The 14,950-nt window shown below is 42.5% G+C and overlaps 2 protein-coding genes across 3 annotated transcripts; both read right to left on the bottom strand.

Moving 5' to 3' along the window:
- Window positions 1–358: 358 nt before the first annotated feature.
- Window positions 359–6,688, bottom strand: LOC103969926 (uncharacterized). 2 transcript variants are annotated; one of them, XM_009383564.3, is made up of 8 exons: window positions 6,490–6,688; window positions 5,645–5,702; window positions 4,866–5,083; window positions 3,595–3,682; window positions 2,820–2,992; window positions 1,895–2,041; window positions 1,554–1,685; window positions 359–1,135 (listed from the first exon to the last, which is right to left on the bottom strand). In XM_009383564.3, exons 1-8 carry the CDS (start codon window positions 6,541–6,543, stop codon window positions 749–751), a joined length of 1,257 nt encoding a protein of 418 aa, XP_009381839.1. In that variant the 5' UTR covers window positions 6,544–6,688; the 3' UTR covers window positions 359–748. The 2 variants fall into 2 exon arrangements, with proteins under 2 accessions (XP_009381839.1, XP_064993933.1); XM_065137861.1 differs by having other exon boundaries at window positions 613–1,135; window positions 4,866–5,081; window positions 5,642–5,702; window positions 6,490–6,631.
- Window positions 6,689–11,491: 4,803 nt separating this feature from the next.
- On the bottom strand, window positions 11,492–14,469 carry LOC135631718 (subtilisin-like protease SBT1.5). The gene has a single exon (XM_065139511.1). It carries the CDS (start codon window positions 13,983–13,985, stop codon window positions 11,586–11,588), a length of 2,400 nt encoding a protein of 799 aa, XP_064995583.1. The 5' UTR covers window positions 13,986–14,469; the 3' UTR covers window positions 11,492–11,585.
- Between the last annotated feature and the right edge of the window lie 481 nt (window positions 14,470–14,950).

Below are 14,950 nucleotides of genomic sequence, written 5' to 3'. Positions count from 1 at the left end.
TGGCCCGTGGCGGCCCTGAAAACAGTTTTTTGTCACGGGTGATTCCCCTCGACGTTCGGAACTTTCCAGATTCCCGCGCACCACAGTGCCTGGGCCCCATTACGGCCTCCAGCCAGCAGGCCGGTACGTCACAAGCGTAAGGTTAAATTCGTACGGAAATCTATGTAAAAGAATACATTCCTTTTGCGTATAAGAATTACTACATAATCATGCGATTCACATTCACATTAATCCTCAGTCGATGTAAGTTTTTGATGCATCATTGTCCATGTAGAAAGCCAACTGTCCGCTTGGGAACATTTGCCAAGTGTGGCAAAATACTACACTCACCCTGTGACAAAGTTTCAACAAATACATCTCTTCCAATCTGACATTTGTATAATAACCATAAGCATAATTCTTGAGACAATAAGAACGATAAAAGTAATTCTGATATATGGGTGTCTGAGAGTTAGCAGATGTGACATCGAGAAGGAGACCACATTTCCTGTGCTCTATCACCCAGACTACACTCGCTACACTAACATTTTCCATCACCATGTCCTTGGAATTTCTTAGTACCACAAGCCCATCAATTCCTTGCTCTGGATACAATCAGTTATACATACGCGACATATCACCAAATTACCCTAAAGGTCTCCAAAATTACCACCTTTGCGATTCTGATTATGATAAAGCCTGATCACTTTTAGTTTTAAGGGTGGACGGCAAGAAACTTATCAGCTTGTCAAGGTATGACAGTGACACATCAGGCCTCAGCAACAATGTCCTCATCGGTTGTGTCAGATGTGATAGTCTCCTCTGATACGTTTGCATCTGGAATGTCACCTTCAGGGCCTGCATTTTTATCAGTGCGGCAATCCAATATTTTCTCCCTCAGCTTCGCTATTAATTCTTCTCGGATCGCTTGATTGTCAGCAAGATAGCATTTGAGGGCATCTCTTCCATGGAATTTGCGTTCTTCATAAGTATAGAAAGAACCACGAGTCGTAATTAACTCGTGCTTGCACCCTATTTCGATAATCTCCGACTCACCAGAGATCCCCTTGCCGAACTCAAGCTCAAACTGTGTTGTCCTAAATGGAGGGGCATGTTTATTCTTCACAATTTTCACCGTAACTTGAGCCCCCAGAGTCTGCCAAAACAACAATCATGTTATGATTATTGCAAAAACAACTACATCCGTCAATCATGTAGTAGCTTTTTTGCAAATGAAAAGGTTCAAATATGCTCCATAGAGGGATAAAAGCAAAGATGCAGATGGACAGGACAGTAGGAGGAATTTCCCACTCTGCAAGGTAAACTACATAGTCACTTAAATCTGCATTCTGGAATATACTGTGATTAATTAAAAATGTCCTGTTGTCCCACGGTCAACCATTCATATGGAATCATATCCCATAACGGACTCTAGAAGCTACATAGAAATTCCAAGTACCAAAGAAAGTTGGAAAAAGGTTTGTCTCTGTTCAATGTCAGTCCTACCAAAATGTTTAGTATAACTACTAACACAATTATACACAAAATGAAAAGTATGGCATAAGTAGTTTTACCTCATCACCCTTCTTAACCAAGCCAGTCCTTTTGATGTTCATGCGAACAGATGCATAGAACTTCAAGGCGTTGCCACCTGAAGTAACTTCTGTTGGTCCACCATACCCAAATGTGCTCACCTTTGATCTAACCTACAAAAATGGCAGGGCACAAACCCAATAATCAGAACATGTATCTCAGACAACAAAATCTTTTGGACAATTAACAAGAAAAACCACCACAAATTTATAAATAGAGACTTAAGATTCACTTTTAGATTTAAATAGATCTTAAAATAATTGCACAGTAGGAAACATCAAGCAAGGCCTCAAAACATGCTCTCAACTTCATCAACAGTTACCTGATTAATAAATAACAAAATTGTCTGCGACCGTGAAAGTGAATGGCTCAACTTGCGGAGAGCTTGGCTCATCAACCTTGCTTGGAGGGCCACATGGGAATCACCCATCTCACCATCAAGTTCACTCTTAGGTACGAGGGCGGCTACCTGAATTCCAGAAAGAAACATCAACAAAAATAAAAATATTCTTAAAACTCAGTCCACAAACAGATTTAATACATCTTAAATAGTGGAACCATGGTTCAATAAATATGCCATACAGTTGAAAGAAGACTAAAAACCAACAAAAGTAATGGTCCAGATGTCATAGGTACTGAATACAAGGTACTAGCAAGGAGACTGTCAAACCATTGCTTTACATTCTGCATAAATCATTTTAGCATCCATTCCATCTCCAACCATACATTACCCGAGCTTTACATACTAACAGATAAAGACATTGTTTCCTTTTTGCTGCAAGTTTCCCTTGTTCCTTACGATAGCTGTACCACAGGCATGTATCAAATCAGTTCCGTTTTGTCATAGTAGATACCAGACAATCCTAAATCCCTAATTTACACCTCCGAGATCATATGTCCCAGATAATTTTTAAACTTATCCACTTGCATAGGTTATACATCTATCACATGTAATAACTCATATATGATACTGAAAGACATTAAAAAGGTTGATGCTATTGTTAGTGCATGATACCAAAAATATAAAGCGTCAAACTCAGCAACAATATCACGTCGAATTTTGACTTTACACAATATTAATTAAAGCAGATAAACAACGTATGCTATTGTTTGCCACTCATGCATATATAATCAATTAAATGCAAGATTCATAATTAATAAATATAATAAGTATAACATGTAGTTTAAGTGCTAAAAATTAATGTAGCAGGGACTAAAAGCAACAACTTGCAGTCCTCTCAACTTACACTGTCTACAACCACAACATCAACGGAGCCACTCCTAACTAGAGTGTCAACAAGACTAAGTGCCTGCTCACCACAATCTGGTTGTGACAGTAGCAAATTATCAATGTTTACACCAATAGACTTTGCCAGTGCTGGATCCAGAGCATGCTCTGCGTCTATGAAAGCACAATAACCTGTAAAAAGAGACATAAATGTAAAGAATTAGCACATGTGGAATAATTAACTCCAAAATATTTGAAGTATCGGAAGTTCCCAAGACCCCAGGTTTACCAGAGCCTTGCACACAAGTTTGCCCTTGCCTTATAGAAATTCACAAGATTACTTCGAGTCCAATATAACATTCCACAAGCTATTGTTATGATGTGTTCCCTTATACAATGCACTACAATAAGCTGCACTAAAATGGAACCGTTTAATAGGCTTTTATGGAATAAAAGCCTACAGCTGAAAAGTTTAAAAAAAATCGCCTCTAGATAATCATTTGGACATACAACAAGTATTTCTAGAAAATTCAGTTATTTCCTTCACATTTAAAATTCTTTCAGAGGCATGATTATCAAAATGCAATTCATTTTAGACAATATGCAATAAGTCCTTCAATTAGTTTCCCTTATCAATTCCTTTGTTTTGTTCGGAGATTTCCCTTTAACAACTCAACCAACATAGATGTAAGACCCAACGAGATCTTTTAGAAAAAGTTGCAGTCATTCTCAAACTGTAGTTTGTTCAGGACTTAGTGCAGGGTATCAGGAGGAAGAAGCCAGAACATCATTACCTCCATTCTTTTGTGCTTCTGCAATAACATGAAGAGCAAGTGTAGTTTTCCCTGATGCCTCTGGACCATATACTTCTACAACACGTCCCTGCCAGTGGCACATAAGATGATTATTCAGAAACAAAAGGCGAACCACTGTAAAGTGGAAGCAGTATAATTAAGTGAAATTACTTGACGTTGATGAGCTTTTCGTCACATATCAAATATAATATTCTTTAGTGGCTGATAGTTGCTTTTACCAGGAAAAGGTAGAAAAATGAGACAAGAACATTGAGGAAAATTCAACATGATAATAAGAACTATACCTCAGAAAATATAATAAACATCTCAGTCACCTATTCAGAGGCCACTTTCACAGACAACAAAAAAGCTTAGTTCCATAAAACAAAAGAAAGCAAGAAAAATGATAAAAGGCCAAGTACACAGACTAAAGTACTATCTTTCACAAAAGGGTCATCATTGAAACAGACTCACAAACACTGGGTACATTGCTGCATCAGAGAAAGAATTTACTCAGGAGGATTCAAAGCCTTATCGTTAATATTGTTTTCTATTTATCCATTTTGAGAATGCACACATAGTCCTAAAGGGAGGTAAACTTCTCCAAGGATTACATCACCCAACTAGCAAGGGAAACTAAAGCATGTTTCTTGAGGATACATCTCAGGTTCCTTATCCACTGAAGAATGTTTGTAATCTTAGCTTGTATAGTCACTGTAATCTTAGCTTGTATAGTCACTGTTCAGCAAGGTCTATGTTGCTATTTCTATTGTTCCCTTTGTCACTACAAAAAGAATCATCCGATAGCATGCAAGCGATCTATAATATCAATAAATATGTTGCTTCGGAAAGCCAGATGAGCAATTTCATCTTCACTCTGAATGATGCAGGTGATCCAAGATATCAACAAACATGAATGCCTTCTTAGCCAGGTTAACAGGTTCATTATCTATGGTACCAACAAAGAAATACCACCTCAAAACGAAGATTAATTCAGAAGATAAGTTGAACAACATATGAAAACAAAATAAAGAACAGACAGAAATAACAATCTAACTGATCTAGCAATAAGTAGAGAACTAAGATTACCATTAAGACAAAAGAAAATAACAATATACAAGAAGATATTTCCTCAGATCTTCTATTATTTTAACTACCAGTACTGGAGAAGCCTACCGTTATTTAATTCATTTAATAGATAATCAGAAAAATAGAATAACAGTATAGATACTCGAAACATGAAAAATTAATTGACAATCATAAACCAATACCTTTGGAAGCCCACCAATTCCCAATGCCATATCCAACGAAAATGATCCTGTAGATATGACAGGCACTACCTTGGAAGCTTGAGAACGACCAAGCCACATGATTGAGCCCTCTCCAAATGCGGCTGTAATCTGATCCAATGCTTGCTGTAAAGCCAGTTCTTTGCCGGAGAGGTTTTGTTCAGCAGCGTCACTTCCATCTGACTTGGTTTTTTTTTTACCTAGGGCAGCAGGGTTTGTGATTTAGGTTCAGTTCAGCCAAATGAAAATGGTCAATTGCCTAGTTTTAGGATGAGACTGCAAATTTTACAAACAATTTAGCACATAGTTTTCACCTACAAGATTGCTACAAACCAAGATACAGAGAAGAATTTAACATCAAGGTATTTAACACAAGAACCATTATAGAAAATCAATAGCATAAATATTCCACTACATGTGAATTGTTTGCACCATTAACTAAATAAAGATTAAATATGTTGTAAGGTATTGATGAATTCATATTCAGCACAAGATAAATACAAGATCCACCTCAACACCTCATTTTACCTCAGGATTATCAATAAAAGGACAGAAAAGAAGAAAATGTGATCAGCTAGCATTCATCAGACAATGAGAATTTACCAAATTTCTTTACAGTTGAAGTGGTTTTTGTTCCTGTGCATATATTACAGCTAAAGCAATGATAAGGATGCCAAGATGCATGTTTAACGAAGTCTAACATACAATTTTTTTCATAATCTTATACAATCGTATTTGCATGCACTACAAATTTCTATTACCTTTACTAGAGAAGTTGCAAACTTGTAAAGCAGATGCCCTGGTTCCTTGTCCATACATCTGCAAGTAGAAAATGCATGCAAGGAAATATTTAGTAACAAAACAAGAAACAACATAGTAGTCCAATGTTTCTAAACTAGGATTTTGAAGGCCAAACAATCTTCTTAGTTGATCAATTAATACTAAAGCCTTGATGCCTCAAAAGTGATAGACATATTTCTTTTGAACTACCTCACTATGAATTCCTTTTTTTCTTATTCATCAATGAGTAAGGAATTTCTGGACAAACAAATTAATTAAGGCGAAAAAATATTTGGACAAATAAAAGTTAAATGATAACCTTACATGTTGGTCTCATCGTTTAACCAAAAACCCATTTCCCACATTGGAAACACTTCCAACTCAAAAAATAATTTCAAATAAGCGATGTTCTAAAACGTCCGTATATGTTACATTCTCAAGCTAAATAGCCTATCACACATGCTCCTGATATGTTCCACCTCTACTGTATAACCTAGTGCGACCCACTGTTTAATATATAGGATGGTTGCAGAAACGCTGCCCGCAGAAACGCTCCATAAACACAAAGATCTCTTTCTTTATTCCTATTTGTTGAACCTTCACATATTATACCTTCTTCCTGAACGGAAACAGCGCTCGGAAGCAACAACAGTTCACCAAACTAGTATAACGAAGCCCCCAAAGAACTGAGCAGAACGCGTCTTTAGGATCAAAGAAGGTTTTTTTGTTTTTTCCTTTTCCGATGAAAGAACCAAATCTTGTTAACTTAATGGCATAATGAAAAAGGTTGAAAGAAAATAACTTGAACCAGGAATAGGAATAGGACCTCCGAAGCAAAAAGGGCTCGCCTAAATGAAGCGCACCGAAGAAGCCTCGCCATGGCTCTCAACCACCAACAGGTCTGCTGCTTCCCACGGGAACCCTGACGAAGCAGGCGGTTGAGAAGACAAAGAAAAGGGAGCCTCAGTGCCGCACTGCGATGAGAGCAAGAGCGGTTCCAAACCCTCGAGGAGAGAATAGGGTTTAGGGTTCTGGTGCAGTATTTGAGGGGAGCCGGTTTGCCGAAGGAATGAAAGCGGCCGCCACAAAGTAAAACGATATATCCGAAACGATATATAATAGCAGGAAATATGGCACTATAGATCGATATGGACTATAATAGATTTCTTTCCTATTACCAAAACCTTTAATTAATTTTTTTCTCTATTTATTCACTTTAATTAATTAATTAAGCCCAACACCTTAAGATAAACAATCAATTTTATTAGCTAAGCTATCTAACACCTTTAACTTAAAATATAAATTATTATTCATATTTATAGGAATAGAGAGGGACTGATCATATTTTATAAATCCAAGTATTGAGCTGTTAAGAAATGACATGAATAAAAAACTCATATATTTGAGAGAAGAATGTTGAAATACAAAATTAGTAGGTCAAATAAAAAAAATAAAAGAATGAAATATGAGGTATAATGATTGAAATAAAAATTAAAATTAAAAAGATTTTATTATAAATAATAAAAAAAATATATACTTTTTATTCGTTCTAACCTATTATCTTATATATAGCTCAATTATGAAAATATAAGCATATAGTCATCAACCCTAAATAATTGAGATGTAATGATTTGGTTATTGTTATTGTTATTGATTTTAGAAGATGATGAACTTATAAGCATAATTTTATAATTTAATATTTTGAGATGGAATACTAAATTATTTCGACTTGATTGTCTTACTTAATCCATCATATATGCTTCTGATATCTAATATGGAGTTTGATATATACTCAAGATCAATATCGAGTGAGGTTCTCGATATGATTCCTTCGATATTTAAGTTAGATCTAAAAATAATTAAGAAGAGTATTACTAAGTGGGGATCTCAATATGATCCCTCTGATGTCTAGATTTAACTACTAGTGGTCCAGAAAAAAATTTATATAGCAGAAAATATATTTGAATATTTTTTGTTTGATCTGATACCGCGGATGATGATAGAAGGTTTTTGCTGTGATCGAAGAGGAATAATCCCCATCTCACTTAGTATGCAAGTTTTGTTGTATGCATAGTTTTATTGTACACAATATGTGTGCCGCTTGAATTCAGTGTCTACCACATCAGTATCTGCAACACTTAATTGAGTGTAGTGAAGACACTTTGGTCTTGGTTTAATCCACTTGTAGTGAACTCCTGTCTTTTGACTACTTCATTAGTCATGTCTTCATCTCAGTGACAAAGATAAATCATGAGAATTAGATGCAAGGATTGATCCCATGTCTTCTAAAGTGTGTGCAGGCAGATAAGAGAGAGAGAGAGAGAGAGAGAGAGAGAGAGAGAAACAGTAGAAAAAAAAGATATAATTTTATCTATGATGATGCAGATCAACAAGATATAATTGAGATACTTTTAGTGACATAATAGTGAGCAAAATATCAAGATAAAAGTAATAAAGTTAAGGTAAGATGATGAGAATATCTGATGACAGTTGAAACATGTCCTGAGAACTGTGTTTTAACTTTTCATGTACATTAACATCCCTTTTTAAATAAAAAAGTATAATTATCCTCACAAAGAGAAAGAATAATAGTATAATTGTTTTCAACTTCTTAATCACTTCTTAAAGTAATGCATAAACAACACAGCCAAAAAGAATATGAACAGCAAAGTCCTTAAGATAGGGATCGAGCCGGAGGGAATTTAAGGAAAAGAAGAGGGTATTTATGTCATAACACGAAACACGCAGTTCAGCTTCTTGCGGCTGCTGCAACTACTACTAGTACGCGAAACCACCGGGTGTGGCCCGTCCCTTTCCGGCGGCAGATGCGGGGGCGGCGGAGGAGCAATGCTCCGCCCTCCGGCTCTCCTCGTCTACAAACATGTGGCGGCACCGGCACTCCTCGCTGCAGAACGCCCGGTCCCCCCTGAAGACAGAGAAGCCCTCGGTTACCATGGACGTACTCCCAGATGGAGATCATGGCCAAAGTAGGTGGTTCCGTAACTCACCTGTACATAAAGATATCGCTGCCTTCCTGTAGTCTCCTCCTGCAAAGGAAGCAGTGCTCCAGAAAAGAGCTCGTAGCGAAGGAAGAAGAGGTGTTCTTTCCGAGGGAGGTTTGGCTTATGAGGAGATAGCCGTGTGTTGGCGAGTTCTTTTGTGCTTCCAAGAGAACGCTTAGACCAGCCATCTTATCATCACCACCATTCTAAGCTGCTACCAACAGCTCTCCTTTCTTGTGAGAAGGTGGCAAGGACGGCGGAGGGGGCTTTAAAGAAAGAGGGCAGTGTGCGGTGCACTGCAGGAACAAGCTGAGGGAGTGGAGGTGGGTGGGCAGTTTGTCTCCCTTGTGAGGGGATTTAATGGAGTGATTTGATGGGAGAAAGTGGCCTTGTGTGACAAGAATCTTGTTTTCCAAATGAATATTAATGTTGCTGGGACCAAATGCACACAAAGAGGAAAGCACAAGGAAAACTAGGGGACTCCTGCTGATCAGCACATGGTTTCTAGGGTTTGCTTGTGCATGGTTTCCCTACCATTGCATATTTTTCATGTTTCAGAACTCTCTCCATCTCTTCGTTCTGATGATGACAGCCAGCCAGCCAGCCAGACGAGATATTTGTCATGGTTCTCTTCGTCCCGATGACACCCGATTTGGATTCGTGCACAAAGAATCAACAACAGCATGGAGACAACCAACCAGGGGAGGGGGTTTACTGTGGGCATATATGACTGTTCTGGCACCTGAGTCTTGAAGAATTGGAAACAACATTATTGTCATCGAGTCTTCTTCTGCGACGGTGTGTTACGACCAATGCACTATGAGATTACAGTGAGAGAGAACTAATGACATATATATTTCTATGCCACTCCAATCCTGCTGTCAAATCAAAACCTAATAACTTTGACTTGGGTTGCAGAATCAGGATTTCAGTTCCATCAGATTTGATATAAGAATGAATCAAACCGGTTTTAGATGATTTTGGATTCCGATTGGAATCAATCTTAGTCGAATATACTCTAAATAGCTGCATTTTGATTGGGAAAACAAGGCTTCAATCATAGCTTCTGCAGTGATAGAAAGACTGTCATTGTGTACTTAATCCTCTCAAGATTGGTTCGGTTCCTCTTTGTTCGACCTTTGTTATAATCGTACCTGTGAGCTGTTCCTCTTTGAAGCATCACTAGTTTGGACATGCTGTCCGACGGCCATGGTGATCGGTGGATGTTCCTCGGAGGACAGACATTTATGTGGGTAATTCATCTATTTCTTCCCATGCATGTCCTTCAGAACAGAAGTCTAATCATGTGCCTCGCCAAATTAAACCCTGGGATATGGTCCTGCCTAATGGTTTTGTGGATTGTCCTTGTGTCCAAGGGGAATGAACCATGGGAAGGTCCTGTTGTGGTGACACCTACCTACCAAATTGAAAGCACACAGAAACCCAGGTATGGTCGCGGATGATGATGACGCCGGCGTTCCGAGTGGGAACTTGCCACCAAGTTGCATCGGTAATGACACCGACGACGAGGGTATTAATAATGATGGGACACGAACTAATTTCCAGGTGACACGTTGATCGAAGAGTTACGGGGTCGCATGTCTCGATTTGACCTGACAGCTTCTGATCGAAACAGACCAAAACGTCGACCGAGACATGTCGTCATCCTACAAGAGCCTAGTCCTTCACGCCACGCCAATGTCGGTGTCAGACGTTATTCAAGATATGACCCTGCTCTCTGCAAGCGTGCACATCAGGAAACGTTGACCTTCCTTATAAAAACCCTCGCGTTCGGAACAATGGAGGAAAAAAAAAAAACCCCTGAGATTGTCGACTGACTTGATCGTCAGAGGGGTCGGATCGAGCTCTCCTGATCCGACCTGTATGCAGGTACGAATACGGAGTGCCTCCCACCGAACGCCTATGCAAGGGGTCCCATCATGGAGAAAACAGTGACCCCGTCGAGATCGGACCACCGTGGTCAGCTACCTCAGTAGCCTCAAGGGTCGTTCAGGAAGATCTCCAATCATTCAGACTCGAACCCAGTCGTGTTGGCCCGAGGCCACGACACAAAGATATTGACACTAACAATCGAGAGGTTAAAATCAATCTCCTCTTTCGTAGTCGATGACTTGGGCCCTCCGAGCGGAGTCGTCTGTGCAAGTAGTGATTCATATTCTCATATAAAATCTATGGTCAATTATTGTGTCAATTCAAATCATCCTTCACCTATTTATCTACTTAGACAAAGATTTAACAGAAATATATAAATTTTTTATCTTAAAAAAAATAATCATAAATTTTCTTCTCTATAAAAAAATATAATCACAAATTCTTTTTCTCATCTTTTAATAATAAAAATATATTTTGAATATAGGTAAAGTTATCTTTTTTTTTTCGAACTATTTTTATTTGTATTTAGGAATCTAGAATTACTAACTTAAACATTATCAAATTTGGAAACCTCTCCTCGGTATTCGTATCGTGTCAATCTAAGAATATAAATTTTTTTTTCTCAGAGATACTTTGAATAATCCTACATGGATTTAAATCACATTAAGCTGATCTAGATATAAATAATATTTTTTCGTAACAGATTCAATAAGATTAATAGATCAATTATTTTATTAAAATAAATTTTAACATTATAGATAGATAGGTGTGAATAGTCCATATCCTCACTCTTTTTATCAAATCTTTATTAAGCTTGTGTTTATATCGTTGCTTAGATATTTCTACCTTAAAACTCGTTAATCATAATAATGATTATATATATATATATTTATATTGCAACAACAAAACTTGATGATAACATCGTACGGATTATGGCACTATTGTTGCCGTCTACATGACAATGAGATTCTCAAGCGTCCATCACATCAACGATCTACTCATATCCTATGCATGCAGAATATGAACCCTAAAATGCTTGCTGCCATGTCACTGCGATTGGACTTCTCACTGTGTGCTTGCCATCCGACCAACTCAGCGAGCCGAACTCCGTCTTCCATCCACCGGGCGGCAACGTAACGCCCTCGGCGGATATATTCACCACGAACCCCTGCTTCTGACGTTTGCCATGGAATACCAGCTGCTGAGGGTCCACCGACATCTGCACTCCTACCGGTGCTCGGGTTTCGACCGTATAGGCACATGTGCCATTGGCGACGTTCGTCAGCGTCCGGTGGGCGATCACTTGAAGCTTGCTTTCCTTCGGCTGCTCCAGGACCACTGATATGGATGGGTAGTTCAGGTCCCAAGGCATTCGGCCGGAGTTCCGAGAGCAGTTCACCGTCCTTCTTGCTATCGTCCGGATTTGCATCTCGGTATAGTTGGAGCTGCACAAGAAGCTGAGGTAGTCGTCCGCCGTTAGGTCGTAGATGAGACCGGGATCGGCCGCCTTCTCCGGGTCCACGTGCCCGGACCCGTGCGCCCACGCCGTCGACCTATTGCCGGAGTTCTCGTCCAGCATCTGTTGGCCCAAGCTGTCGGTCACGTACGCCGTCGTCATCATTGCCGAGCGGACGGCGGCCGGCGACCAGTCGGGGTACGCCGCTCTCAGCAACGCCGCCACCCCGGACACGTGGGGGCACGCCATGGAGGTGCCGGACATGACGTTGAACTCGGTCCGCCGCGCGTCCGAGGGGAGGCCCGTCGGGCCCAGGCCGAGCGGCCAGGCCGCCAGGATGCCGACGCCCGGTGCCACCACGTCGGGCTTGATGAGGTAGCACGGCGGGGCGCTGGGCCCGCGCCCGGAGAAGGCGGCCACTACCGGCGCGGGCTTGACCCCGACCTGGGTCCCGCGGAAGACCAGACGGACGCGTGCGTCGGCGGTGGAGCGGACGTAGGCACGGATTATGTTCCCGGTCGAGTAGCCGACGTTGACGGCCGGGAGGAGGTGCGCGTCCGGCACCAAGCCCTCCCCGTCCAGAAACTGATTGGCCACGATCATCCCCGCTCCACCGGCCTCCTTCACGGCTAACCCCTTCTCGACGCGCGGGATGCCCCCGCGTTCACAGAGCACCACTTTACCTCGTGTTAGCGCCGGTTCCAGAGACTCCCTCATGCAGAAGTGGGCGGAGGACCGGAAACCGGGGCGCGACGTGGACGCGTTCCCCGCGTATACCAACGGGAGCTCGCCAACGAGGGAAGCGCCGGTATGCGCGTCCGCAGCATAGACGGAAACGCCGGTGAGGACGGTCCTGTCGCCAAGAACGACGTCTGCAGGGAAACGGCGGTCGATGGTGCTGGCTCCGACGGTGACGATCCATGGGGCGACGTTGGTGACGGTCATCTGGTTCGGGCCACCGTTGCCGGCGGATGCGGACACGAGAACGCCGTGCTCTGCTGCTCCGAAGGCCCCGATGGCGATGGGGTCGAGGTGGAGCGGCACGGGGTTGGATCCGACGGAAAGGGAGATGACGTCCGCACCGTCGTCCACGGCGCGGTCGAGGGCAGCTAGAATATCGGAGTCGAAGCATCCCGAAGACCAGCAGACCTTGTAGGCGGCAACGCGGGCTTTTGGAGCGACTCCGGAGGCGACACCAGCAGCATAGACGCCGAGAAGGGATGCGCCTGGGACGGGGACGCCAGCGGCGGTGGAGGCGGTATGTGTGCCGTGGCCCTCGGTGTCGATGGGGGACAGGACGTCGGAGGATGCGTTCTTCGTGGAGGCCAGGAAACCGGAGGAGAAGAAGCGGGCGCCGACAAGCTTCTTGTTGCAGGAAGTGGGGGGGAAGGACGGGCCGGGCTCGCAGGCGCCCCTCCACCGGGGTGGCATTTGGGTGGGTCCCGTCTCGGAGAAGCTGTGGTGGTCGGGGCGGACGCCGGTGTCGAGGACGGCGATGACGGCGGAGGATCCGGAGTCGGTGGCGTAGAGGAGGGAGTTGGGGCGGAAGGCGGGGGATAGCAGACCAAGGAATTGGGGGGAGCGGGTGGTGTGGGGGCGTTGGCGGCGATCGGGGAAGACTGCGAGGACGCCAGGCTGGGAGCTGAGGAGGTCGGCCTCGGCGGAGGACAGGACAGCGGAGAAACCGTGGAAGACGGTGCGGTAAACGTGGAGAAGGGCCCGCGGGCGGTAAGTCTCCCGGGTGGGGCTTTCATTTACGGCGCTGGAGGAAGAAGAGAGGGAACGGAGGGTGGCGGAGTACCAGTGTTCAACTTCCGGGTAGACGGAGGGTTTAAGGTCACTGCGGACGCGAACTATATAGGTTTGTGGGGTGTGAATCTCGTCGAGGCCACCTTCTTCCTGTTGGAGAGTGGAGGAGACGAGGAGGAGTAAAGCCACGGGAAGGAGAAGGAAGAACGGAGCTGAAGCCATCTTTGAGTTGAGGAGGAGGAGAGCGGGACGTGGGAAGAAGACCGGGGAGAGTTCTCGATATAAACTTGAGGCCCTTCGGGCAGGGACGATAAGAGAAGAGATGCAGGGGTGAAGTGATGTTCAAATCATTGCTGCACTAGTTCGCGGGCGGTGTTACTACGGACTACAACCCATGTCTCGATGCGACTAATCCTTGCCACACGTCTATTCTCGTTTCCTGCACGTTGAAGAAGAGGACGGGCGAGTGGTCAATGACGAGCAGCATCAGCCGAGTCGGGGATTGCAGACCGGTTCCTCGTATCCTCGGAACGAGGCCAGCCTCCTGAGTTTGATCAGATCACACACGATGAGAGAGAGATGGGAGATTTCGACTGTGGGTTGTAGTGCTACCACTGCATGCGGACTCTGAGTTACGCTTTCGTCATCGTTCCGGCGAGCTGTAACGCATGAATACATAAATAAATAAGTGGACGACAAAATATGTTGTCTTATCCGGACACTATGCCCATTAAAATCAATGGTTAGTTCGATGTAAGATTCGATCAAACGGAAGGTGAAGAGAGTACCACCAAGTGACACGTCTACTATATTATTTGATCTCAAACATGCAACATTAGACCAAATCCTGGGCTAGAATACCATTATTTCAAGATACTGTTAGCGGAGGATGATAAAACAGAGTTAAACTTATCAAAAATCAAATAAATAAAATTTCAGTGAATAGTCTAAAAGAACCCCAAGTCGCGATATGCTGTCCTAAGACATTCCAGATGATCTCTCGTGCAGGTATTGATCAGAAAAAGATAAAACCGAGATCGTTCACCTGCCTGCACAAAGGTGGGAACAAATATTTTCCTACACCAGCAAAATCAAGAAGGAAAATGTAAAATTGGGAAAAGCAAAATAGATAAAAACCGAATAGAGAATCTATAACCAAATATTCGAAACAAGGCTTTAATAGCCTC

This window comes from Musa acuminata, chromosome BXJ3-2 (genome assembly GCF_036884655.1).
Source record: "Musa acuminata AAA Group cultivar baxijiao chromosome BXJ3-2, Cavendish_Baxijiao_AAA, whole genome shotgun sequence".
Taxonomy (NCBI): Eukaryota; Viridiplantae; Streptophyta; class Magnoliopsida; order Zingiberales; family Musaceae; genus Musa; species Musa acuminata.
Note: the sequence above shows the minus strand (reverse complement) of the source record. Positions and strands in the feature narration are given on the sequence as shown.